Genomic DNA, 12,010 nt, shown 5'->3' on the forward strand with positions numbered 1-12,010 from the left:
ATTGTTTCCATCAACCTAAAGGAAACTCTTTCACTTCGCTCTTACTGCATTACCTTAGTGTGGCAGATAACTCCCCTCTGAGATACTTTTGACGGTTGGACTCGATGATCTTAGAGGTCTTTTCCAACCTCAATGATTCTATGATTCTATGATCTGTGATAAAGGAATTTAAAAAATCTTGCTTGGTTTCCCCACAATCAGACACAGGCTGCTCTTCTGGGTACCGGAAAGTAAAAACTTCCAAGGAAGCAAAGGCTGTAAGGAAACATTGGTGACCTGAGACTATATTATCACTCAGGATTTCCAAACATGAGACTTATAAAAGCAAGTAAGAGCTTGTTCATAGATCTGTGTGAGGATGAAATTAAGCCAATGCCATGGGCTTTTGAACACACTGCCGTTATTACTATAAGGCTTAGGGGTCTTCCTGCACACTGGAAAATCAGGGGATGCAGAGGGTGATTTTTCCGTAAGTGTTACAAATCCAAAAGATCATGAGGTTAGTGAGTTCATCCGATGTGCACTGACTAAGGGTCTGGGCGGTAACTTTTGGAAATGTAGCGTTTATTCAACCCAATTTTAGCTGTGGGCATCACATCTCAGCTGCTGGAATCTAGGAAGCTGCAAGTCATTTCTCTCCTGCCTTTTGACTTCTTTTTCTTATAAAGATTTTTGCATGGGGAAAGTGGGAGGGAAAGAAAGAGATGGGAAGGAGAGCAATAAAGCATTTTATCCCCTCTTTCAGAGATGATCACGTGATTGTTCATGAATCTCCGTGCATCTCACTTCACGCAGTCTGCTCAAAGTTTTTCCCAGTTGCTCAAATGTTGCTGCAGGGATGTTGCAACTAGCTTCAAGGCACCTGGGGCCAGGCAGCTCTAAGTGAATGGTTTTTTAAATAATGTGTTTTGATGGAAAAATCTACATAGGAAAAAATTCGAAGGGGAAAAAATGCTTTGCTAAACTTGGAGCTACTTAAGGAAGCCAAAATTACCTTGCATTTTACGTTAGTTGATGACATCCCGTCATCCCAGGGGATGTGCCCCACCAGCGCAGGGCAGTTGGCATGGGATGGAGAGGCAGATGGGCTGGGTGCACAGGAGTCCTGAGCTGTGTGCCTGGACCTGGTGCTGGAAAATCCACATACATGTCCTGCATGAGGTCTGTTTTAGTCAGGTTTTGCGTAGGCATCTAGAATTTGGCTCTACCTTAGCGGGTTTTGAGGGAAAGGAGTGGTTGGGTTGTGCTTTTTTTCCTTTTTCTTAAGGACTGTTGGATGCAGTTGCTAACGAGGCAGTTGGATTGGTATTGCAAAGAGCAGCGGCATCCTCTGAGCAGGGAAACATCCTTATGTCTTTGCAGAGCAGCTACCAAATGAGTAGCTCCCGGAGTGTAAAACATCTCTGCCTAGTAGAGACACACCACTGTCTGTGTCTGGGAGAGAACCTAAAAATACACGTAGAAATTGGAAGCTGGAGTCTAGCTCCTAGTTTAAGTGGTAAATTTATTTCCTTAGGGATAAATCCTGATTACTTTGAAGTCTGTGTCAAGGGTCCCACTTGACTTCGCTAGAGCCAGGCTTTGGCCTTTACCATTTCATGGGCTTTAGAGATTATCCAGTATGAAGATACTGCTGTGATTCCTCCATTCAGTGCAGAGAGGGGAAGGCTCTTTGCTATGCTGAGGGACAGTCCCGTTGGGCAATGTGGCAGAAAAACAGTGGGGGACCAAGGATTTCTTAGTATGGGAGAAGTACCATTATTAACACTTGCACATGCTGTGCAGTGAATTATCCCCTCTGCATAGAGTGTGAAAATTTCCATCCCCTGTCACATCTGACGCATCTTCTCCAGGGTAGTCTCTGCTAGAAAATCATAGAATCGTTAAGGTTGGAAAAGACCTCTAAGATCATCGAGTCCAACCGTCAACCCAACACCACCAGGCCCACTAAACCATGTCCCTCAGTGCCTCATCTACACGTCTTTTAAATACCTCCAGGGATGGGGACTCAACCACTTCCCTGGGCAGCCTGTTCCAATGTTTAACCACTCTTTCAGTAAAGACATTTTTCCTCACGTCCAATGAGGAAATGCTGCCTTAAAAAAGGGAGATGGGAATAAAGCTGAGCTCAGACAAAGTAAATATTGATTGACTTATTCTTACATACAAAAATGGCCAAGGTTTTTGCCAAAGTCAAGGAACAGAGGTTTTCTCGTTATCCTCCTCCTTTCCTGGCCAGCAATATTACAGGCCTCAGACTGGCTTGAGCCTACAACCCTTCTGGCCAATGCTGAGGATCTCTTTTAAGTGCCAGTTTTCCAAATATTGGGTATTGTGCTGAATATTTAATAGTTAAGGGTGAAAGAGGCCCCTTTAGAAAAGGAGCTTGTTTTTTCTTTGGACAACCTTTGATTTACTTGTCTTTTTAATCTAGGAAAGCTGCAATCCCATGATGTTAGCTGACATGCTGCCATGATTGACACTGCTGCATTTCTGATTGTTAAATTCTTACCTTGCGAGATCAGCATTTGGATTATACAGCCCAGGCTAGATTCCCCAAAGAGCACTTAAGTACACAAGAGTTAGCTGGTCATCGAGTAACGGGGATTGCATTTGGGCAGGGAAGAGGGAAGGAAACACAGTTATCCTAGCTCATTTTCAACAGTGGTAGTGTCATGGTAATCATTATAGCCTTACCTTTATCTGTCTATACCATGTAGGTAACATCTTTTATTAGACCAAATGTTTGCGCTGGAGTTAGAGAACAAGCTTTTGGGCACACGAGCACCTTTTTCAGGTCTGGGCACATTTACCTTTGCAGCTTTTCTCACGTAGACCTCAGCATCTTCCCTAGTTAAGTAGTTCAGCTGAGACTGCTGCCAGCTGGCTCCAGTTTGTGTTGCTGTTGCCTGCTAATCTGCCTTGGACTCTGAGCTGTGTGTGACTCCTGTTAGACCTTGGGGCCAGAAACCAGAGGATTCTGCTTGTCTGTCCATTGCAGACTTCTCCCGGAGTCAGTGGAGAAAGATAGGTGCCTCTGGACAGCAATCCTTCTCATCTTCTCTTAAACAAGGCACCCAGCTCCTAGGTGACAAATGCTGGAGGCGAGTCCTACCTCTACTGTTCAGTGGCAGCCATAACTAATTTCTCAGCTCTTCACAAACCAAGTCTGGTTCCTCCAACTTATTAAAATAATTTAAGGCTGTAAGATGATCTTTTGGGAAAAAAGTACTGCTGTTGAGAACCTCAAGCAGTTCGGTGAAATCTAGGTGCAATTTTTTTTCATGCTGGGAGGTACCTTTGCTTCCCTAAACTCTCCAGAGTCTCAAAGATCAAAAGCTGCTTCTTACTAATTTGGAGAGAGACAGATACAAGGCTTTGGCTCCCTTTGAAAGTTCTGTTCCTTGCCTTCTGGGGATATAAGATTTTGCAATCCCAGCTCAGTCTGTTGTTCAAATTCCTTTCCAGCTGTGTGGTCAGTACTCAGAATTAAATCCCAGAGAAGTGGACTATTGGTGCTCAGTGGGAAATTTCCTTGTAGTGAGGTCAGCTCCCTCCAGAACATCTGGAGCTGGTCCCTGGTGGGACAGGACAGCTAGCCAGATGCACCACGGAGCTGATGCGTTTTGGTGATTGCTGATGACCAAGTTGAGCATGCACTTGCTCCTCACACTATGTGCAGAAGAGCTATGTGCTCTCCATTCTGATTATTTGAATGTGTGTGTGTGTGAGAGGATGGTTGGGGTTTCCTGTGTCCTGTTACCCTTTTGCATGGACTGGCTTGACCCCCATACCCATCCAGCCCTTGGGTTGCCCAACACCTCACATGTTCTTTGTGTTTCCCTTTCAGATGTGGATGTCCTTCAAAGACTGGGCCTGTCAGGGAAAAGGCCGTCAAGCGGATGGTCCTCATCACGTACAGTTCCTCAAGGGGTCATTCCTTTCAAATCAGGGGTCATCTTCACTCAGCAAGCACGTGTCGAAGCACCAGTCAGCACCATCCTCCCCGCAGGCTCCAGCACTGACCTGCTCCTGGTGCTGAGCCTCTGCTCCCACCGCATCAACAATGCTTTTCTCTTTGCTGTCAAGAGCAAAAAGAAAAAACTGCAGCTGGGGGTCCAGTTTGTGCCTGGGAAGATCATAGTGTATGTGGGCCACAAGCGCTCTGTATATTTTGATTACAATGTCCATGATGGCCAGTGGCACAATATGGCCATCAATATCCGTGGCCAGACAGTCACTTTATTTACTTCTTGTGGGAAGCGCAGAGTACATGCGGATTTGCATTTTAAAAAGGACGAGGCATTGGATCCACATGGATCTTTCCTCTTTGGGAAGATGAACCAGCACTCCGTGCAGTTTGAAGGAGCCATCTGCCAGTTCGATATTTATCCTTCCGCCAAGGCAGCTCATCATTACTGTAAATACCTAAAAAAACAGTGCAGGCAAGCAGATACCTACCGGCCGAACCTGCCCCCTCTCATCCCTCTCCTGCCCAGGGATCCCAGTGCCTCCCCAAGTACCCCACAGCATATGGAGCCCTCGCTGCAGGGTCTGAGAAACCTGACCACTGCTGCCCCATCCTTGGAGTTTGGCAGGGTCACTGCACCCCTCAAGGCTCGGGGTTCAGGTGCAACAACCATCGCATTGGTATCATCCCCACCATCGCTGCCAAGACTGAAAACCAAAGCCACAAAAGTCACAGTGGCCCCATCTCCTGTTCCATTGAGTACTGAAACACAGCCACCCACCCATTCGGTCCCTCGGGGGACGGTGACGACCCTCAGGGTGTCTCGGCCCACTCCCAGCACACACATGGAGAAAACTCCCCTTCCCGCCTCCAAAAAGGCCCCACCAACAAGCCAGAGCCCTGCCACGGCCAGCAGGAAGGAGTCCAAACAAGAGACCAAAAAGAAGATCAACCAAAAACCCACCATTGAGCCCTCTGAAGCACCCAGTACTGTAAAGCCAATGAGGAGGATGACTGATAACACAACCAGCAATGTCCACTTGGTCACCCTAAAGCAAACCCCGCAGAACCCAAGCAACGGGCCCGTTCCAAAGAAGCACGTGCCGTCCCCCACCAGGAAAGTGGATCCTAGTAACGTCCCTCTGGTGTACACCAAACCACCCCTGGGGTCTGCCCGTCCCGTCTCCAGAGCCAGGGCACAGGCCTTCAACCTCACAACCCCAGCTGCGACTGATGGCTATCAAATCTTTGACCCCCTCGGACCCACTCCGTTTCCATTTTTACTGGGATATCCAGGAGTGAAAGGAGAGAGAGGACCTCAGGTAAGTTCAAGCTCTTAATGCTAACTATTCCCAGTCACAGATCAGCTAAATGATTGGCAGACCATAACCTACAAGGGTTTCTATAAAGCTTAGTGGAATGTGACAACTCGAAATAACAGCCAAGCACTATTGCATTTCTGATGATCACAATTTTAGCATATATCTCAGTGTAAACTTGAGTGCTCTGTGATGGTGGATGCCTCTTAAAAGTTTGTGATTAAAGTTGCTGCTTAATGGTAGATTTAAGAAAAGAAGAAAAAAAAAATCCCATCTTCTTTCCTATAAGTTGCTGGTTACAATTTTGATGGCCAGGCTGGGGCTCTGTTCCACACCCCTGGTTTTACTCAGGGCCAAGAGGGCAGAACTGCTGGTCATGTTCCAAAGAAAACCCAGGTGCCTCAAAAACATGCCACAAATTAACTATTTCTTAACCTTGGTTATTAATTTTTTTTGTACCTGAAATTCACATTTCCAGAAAAGTTCCCTGTTTCAGCAAATGCAAGTACAGAGATTGCTTCAGGATTTATTTTTTTTAACAAACTCTCTTCTATTTTTTAAGGTATAAGGTTTTGGGTTTTTTTTATTTCTTATAGCCCACACTTAAAATGTGCAAAGAGTTTCCTTTATAAATTTAACTACTGCATTCCACACACAATAACCACTCTCAGGGTGTATATCTTGGCTATCATAAAAGTATACACACATTTTGTAATGCTAAAAGCAGTCAGGCCACACTAATTACCTGCTAGCTTTTTTTTTTTCAAATGTAAGAATGCAAACAGGATCTTTAAACTGGCCAACTTTTAGGAGGATTGGTGTTCCAACCCAAGCCTTTTGCTATATTGTGTATACAAGAGAGGGGTTGTACATGTAAAATAAGTTTCTCCCAGACGGAGTCTCTAGTTGCCAAGTTCCAGCCTAGAGCAAATTTTTACAGCTGACTTCTTAAAATAGTGAAAGAAGGGTTTACAATGGAAATATTGAGACTAGCTTAAGGAACGCAATCAACAGCACTTGTGTCTGCAGATGTGCTGCTCATTGTTGCAAGTAACACCTAAAGTGAAATGGTTGTGTTTGGCTAAGCCCGCAATGGGTGCTCACCTTCAAGGTTTGCATTTCCTGCCTGTCCCATTTCAAAGCAGTGTGGTGATTTCTCTCCTTGTAATTTGGGTGGGGACTCACTGAGGGGTGTGTTCTGTTTGAAGGTTCCCATCCCTGGGAGAGGTGAAGATGCTGCCCCGGGCAGGGGGATGCAGCCCTGCGCTCCTGCCTGACTTTACAGGCACGCAGCCCTGTTGTAGTCTTTGTACTTGGAGAAGTTTTGCTAAATCCCTGAGTAGACGGAATGAGCTTCAGTGATTTTATCTTTGGGCAGTCTGCTGTGTTTCATGGAGAGTCATTTCAGGCATATTTCCAAGAGGAGAAATTCAGCAATTGTGAACTTCTCTTAAAACACTCCTTACCTGTAAGGGGTAAATCTGGGTGGCCTGCCCTGAGCCCAGTGAAATCCTGGCCTTTTCCACCTTCTTGCCCTGCAAGTGTCGTGAGGGTGACCAAGCTCCAAGCCCCCACTTCCCCCTGCGATGTAAAGAGCTTATTATTGAACTGGCGTGGAAAATCCCTCTCAGCTTGTGAATCATAGCAAAGAAACGGATTCAGGCTGTGGAGGGCTGAGGGAAGAGATGGCAGGATTTTTCCATCCCGTCTGAGAACAACTGGAGTCCTCAATCGAGGGAAAGGAGAACATTTTGAGGCTCTGCCTGGTCTTACCCTCTTTGACTGCTGGAAACAAAGTCGGCACTTTGGGAGGGAAAGGTTGTGGCTCAGCTGGAGCTGTCTGCCGTGTGGTTCTTGATAGCTCCTGTGACTCGCTCGGAGATCTCTGTAGCATACTGCATTGGATGTCTCTGACGTGGGAAGAGAAAGAGGAGAAAAGACCGGAATGGGAATGACATGTTGAGAAATTAATGTAGCACTTCAATGGCCAGGCCAGCATGTTTCAGAACAAGCGCTGATAAATGCTCCGTGCCTGAGTAATTACCTGGCGCCGTCCTCGTGTTGCTGGGCAGGCGTTTCTGGTGAGGTCAGTACAGGCCTTCCTGCTCTGCTGCACGGTATCGCAGCCCGGCGCTTTCCCTGGACGGGGCAGGTTATGGGCTGGGAATGTCATACACGGAGTTTGGCACGCGGGTGGAAGGATAAGATGATTAACTAGTTTTCCCAGTTGTGTTGCCTGATAGAAGGTCTCTTCAAGAAGACTGTCATGCTGGGCAGAGAAGTGTGAATGGGAAACTGCCTTCTACCTTTTCAGCAAGGATTGGGGCTGCCTTGGCAATCATTTATGGGCAGAGGCAGGCTGGCAGCCAGCAGCACTCTGCCTGTCCAGCTCTCCGCTTAGAGAGAAAAGACCATCTCTCATCCTCATCATCCCAAAATCAGGATGTGATTGACAGCCGGGGTGCGAGGCAGTGATGACTCAGGCACTGCGGTCTCTGCAATTCTGGCTTTGTAAATGCTACCAAAATAACTGTGGTATAATCTTAGCTGTGCAGAAGGGCCCCATCCCCACACTTGAGGGAGGGGTCCACGTGGTGAGAGGAGTGCAAGCCAGGGGCTAAAAGGATCCGTTCACCTAACAGTAAACGGCAACACCCTCCGTGAATTAATCTGTCCTGAAAGACCACCACAGTGCTGCGCAACAGGAGACGGAGACGCTGCGTCCCACATGCAACTAACGGCAGAGCATTAATTCTTCAGGAATGCTGGGTTTTTCTGGGCGGCTAGAGAAGGGAGGATAATGTGCTCTTAAAAAAGAAAAATTTCTTGGGAACCATTAATAACCACAAGCATTTGGGATCTCGGCTCTACATTTCTTTTCGAGGGGGGAAATAGCAAAAAGAACACCCAAACATCATGCTAAGTCAGGAACTCAGCACTGACTCAGCAGCTGGCAAATGTCCCTCTGAATCATCCCCACGGCTGCCCGCAGCACCTCTACCGAGCCTCGCTCGAGTTCTCCCGTCTCCGCGTGGGGCCAAGCGGGCCATCGCCCAGCTTGCAGAGCAGCGTGACCCCAGCACATGGCTGCAAGTAGCTTGGACACCCACAAAAGAAAAATAATATATGAAAAATCGTATTTTGTTGCCAGCATGTCAAGCCCTCAAGCCCTTGCAAGGCTGTGATGTGATAGGTGTTTTGAATCCTTTGGTGGATGGGGTATCATTTGCTTGTCTATACCGGCAGCAGGTTTGATGGGGAGATTTAGGGGGCTGTAGCCCTCTCCCTTGCCCATCAGCACTGCCTGCTGGGATGTGCATGCTCTGTGTTACGTGGTAAAGCTGCAGCAGACCCATTGCCCTGGGGTCTAGCTGGGTTGTACACAGTGTACCCCAAGTTGGACCTTTCTCCTCCTATATAAGAAGTCTGTAATTCCATAGCTTTTTTGCCCCTGCAAACAAAAAGCCTCATATTGACTCTTTTGACTAGTGTCTGAGGGTTATTTTTAGAGCAAGAAAACCATACCTGACGCTGAACATGCAGAGGAGCGGGCTGAGTTCACTAAGAGGCTGTGGAAGCACTGAGTAACGCAAGAGGAGCGGGGAGGGAGGGAGGGAGCGAGCATGTTTCAAACGACTCCCCGCATATCCGAGTCGGAAGAGTCCCCGGGCGGGTGCGCCAGCAGCCTCCCGTTTCCATCCGCACGGCGCGGTGCGTGGCCAGGAGCCCCAGGTTCGAACCCTGGTGGCAGCAGCCCAGCCAGAGGTGTGGCGTTTCTCTGGCAGGCAGCCTTCTTTCAAAGGCAGATGTGTTTCTGAGCGCGTCCCCAGTCTAGACTGCTCCAGCTGCCATCTTCTGCACGAGCAGTTTGTCTTGGAGCCCGGCTCCTTTCATAAAGAAGCAATCCTTGCCAATTCAATCGGTGGGTAGGGGAGAGAGAGGTGATTGGGAACGCTGATAAAATATGAAGTGCCTATTTCCAGTCCTCCTTGTACCAGAAAAGGCTACTCAAGCTGACAGTCTATGATAAATTAAGGAACACACAATGTGTTTGAATGACTCTTAATGAATGAGTCATATTAAAAAAAAAAAAAAGAGGAGATCGCACGCTTTGTGTAATACATGGGAAAAGTTTTAGCCTCACTCACACAGTTGGATCATAATTTTTTGTTAATTTAACCAGAACTGTCCCCAAAGGGAAATCTTCTTGCAGGCAAATGACTAAGCATCAGAGAGCTCTATTTGCGTAAGACAAAGTTCATTTTAAAGAGCAGTAGTTGAAAGCGTGATTGAGATAAATGTGCTGTAAAGTATGTAGGGATGTATTGAATAAATATATACAGGTATTTTTAGAAATCTTTAAAAATAGACAGTGAGTGATAGAGTATGGGATCCCTCTATTTCTTCTCAGCCTTTCAGACTTCCTTCCAAGGTCTGAGATTGCTCAAGAGTCTGAAGTGCCTCATGCAGAGACTGTTCCTGAAATGTCTCTGTAGAAAAGCTGCTTTCATCAAGCTGGAATACTAATATTTTGCTATGTGTTGCGCTGCCACTCTATTAGGAATCCAATTGTGGACAAGGACTTTTCTGTGATAGGTGTTGTACAGACCTAGAATAAACATCTGTGTCTATTGCGGAAATCATATTACAAGACTGGCTTTCCACCAACATCTCTGTTCCTGCCAGAATTATGAGGGCTTTTTCTTTTTAGACTGGTTGAAACCCAGATGTGTCCAAATTTAATACGATAAGCCTGCCTTGAAAAAGGAAGTAACCCAAGTGCTGGATTTTTTTTTTCCCCAAAATTGCAGATTTGTTTTAGGCAGTACTTCAAGCCAGGTTTTAGTTTAGGTCCTGTCTCCCTCTCTCTGCAGTGCCTGGCAAGGACAGCGTGAAGCGGGGTTGGCATGTCTTTTGAAGATGAGGTCTTCTCCTCCTCTTCTGTTCTCCTGAGCAGGGGATTTTTAATTCTAATGCTGCCCCTGTAGCTGCTCAGTCCCTCCGTGCTGGTGCTTTCCAGCCGTACAAGGCTGAACGGTGGGTTTGTGGTAGTGGCCTTGCGTGTGAAATATGCCTCATCCTTCTCCAGGAAGAAAACAATACAGGTTCTCTATCTGCAGGGGTAACGTCACTGCTCAGAACTTGATGCCAATGTGAGGAGAAGCTTTTGATGCATTTTCTGAACTCCCTTTTAAGTTGGGTTTTAGCACGTGCATTAGCATCTGAGAAAGAAGAATATTCTCTCTTCAGTCCTTGCGGTGTTTTGCAGGATGCCCACCTCTGAAACGCAACTGTTTCTGGGATAAAGGAGAACTGTGCCACTAATGCTGTGCAGGGGTACAGAACAGGGTAGGCAGCAGTACGTTGGAGAGACCCTAAAATATGGATGTGTCAGTCTATCAGCATGCACTGGAATATGAGCTGAATTGTGTCCTGCGTAATTGTCAGCTATTTGCTACTAGGCTGAGTACTTGCCCCTGGGGAAACGATTACAGGAATACTTTGCTATCTAAGTAAGTTGATTCAGTAGTCATTCAAAAGGAAGCAAGTCATTTCCCAAATCACCAGCATCAATTCCTGTACCGATTGTGCTTTCCTTGAAGCCCTCTTGGAACAGGTTCAGCCTTGCTCAGGTTTTGAGATCTGAAGGCAGCTAACTCCCAGTGGCATTGCTGCGGGCAGAGGAAGCAGTGTGAGGAGGGTCATGATGTGGGAGAGGCAGAGGTATAAACGGGCTGATCTCGGCAGCAAGAGGAAATGGTGAGATTTCTCTTGTCCTCGGGGTCCGATGTATTTCCCTTTCAGACAACTTAGCTTAATTTTCCGTTTGCAATTTGAAGCTCAAAAAGCTAAGAAAAAAAGTCCCCTCTGCGCCAGAAAGTTTCCCAGCAGCAGCTTAGAATAAATCCTATAATCATTTGGTGGGATCAGTCATCGTTGCTAATGCTACCGTGGGAAACCGAGAAGGGTTAAACTTTTATGTGGCTGCCATTAGCTGCTTCACAGAACTGTTCAGGCTGGTTAACAGTTCAGCTGTTTGGCTTGAGAAGAGAGAGTATCTGCTTCTGCCATGTTTCTCCTTGATCTCTGATGTTGCTTTGTGTGATAACAGGGTGTGTGCTCCCTGCCATCAGTTTGCAGAAGGGAGTAGGCAGGAAGCCAGAGAGACAAGAACCAAAGTGCTCGGAACGGTAGCTCGCTGCAGGAGGCTGTCAGCTTTGCCGATCTCATGAGGTGTCCCTGCAATGGGAGGGCAGGAGCAGAGAAGCGATATCTTCCTCTAGCTGCCAGGAAAAGGAAACTTTCCTGCCTCTCTGAGCGCTTCCCACTGCTCCCTATGGAATTCCCCAGGGGTGCTCTAAGGGGTACAACGGAAAGGTCCACACAGGCTCTGTGTGATCAGTTTAACTCTTCCCTGCATTAGGGGTGAGGGTGGAGATGTCTCTGGTGAGCGTAGGGACTGCATGGGCCTTACCTCCAGGCAGACTCTTAGTGGCTTGCTGCGTGGTGGCTCGTTGATAGACACCTCTTACTTGCCATGTCTTGGAGCCTTGCGTTTTAAGTGGGACTGCATCCATCATCTGTAAGTAGCTGTTCATCATCCATCATCTGTAAGTAGCTGGGCCCTGATCCAGTCTTAGTCTTCTCTGGCTGCCTCCGCGGATGTGCATTTTCCTTTGTGTGCATTGCAATATTGCTCTCTCCAGGCAAAGGCAGTTGT

At 47.1% G+C, this 12,010-nt stretch overlaps 1 protein-coding gene across 1 annotated transcript in view; it reads left to right on the forward strand.

The window, feature by feature from the left end:
• The window catches only part of COL27A1 (collagen type XXVII alpha 1 chain), a 161,881-nt gene that overhangs the window by 10,503 nt on the left and 139,368 nt on the right, over positions 1-12,010 (forward strand). The window contains exon 3 of the mRNA XM_076355186.1: positions 3,851-5,292. Within this exon, the coding sequence (XP_076211301.1) occupies positions 3,851-5,292 (1,442 nt within the window). The remainder of the gene's footprint in view (positions 1-3,850; positions 5,293-12,010) is intronic.

This window comes from Aptenodytes patagonicus, chromosome 18 (genome assembly GCF_965638725.1).
Source record: "Aptenodytes patagonicus chromosome 18, bAptPat1.pri.cur, whole genome shotgun sequence".
NCBI classification, from domain to species: domain Eukaryota; kingdom Metazoa; phylum Chordata; class Aves; order Sphenisciformes; family Spheniscidae; genus Aptenodytes; species Aptenodytes patagonicus.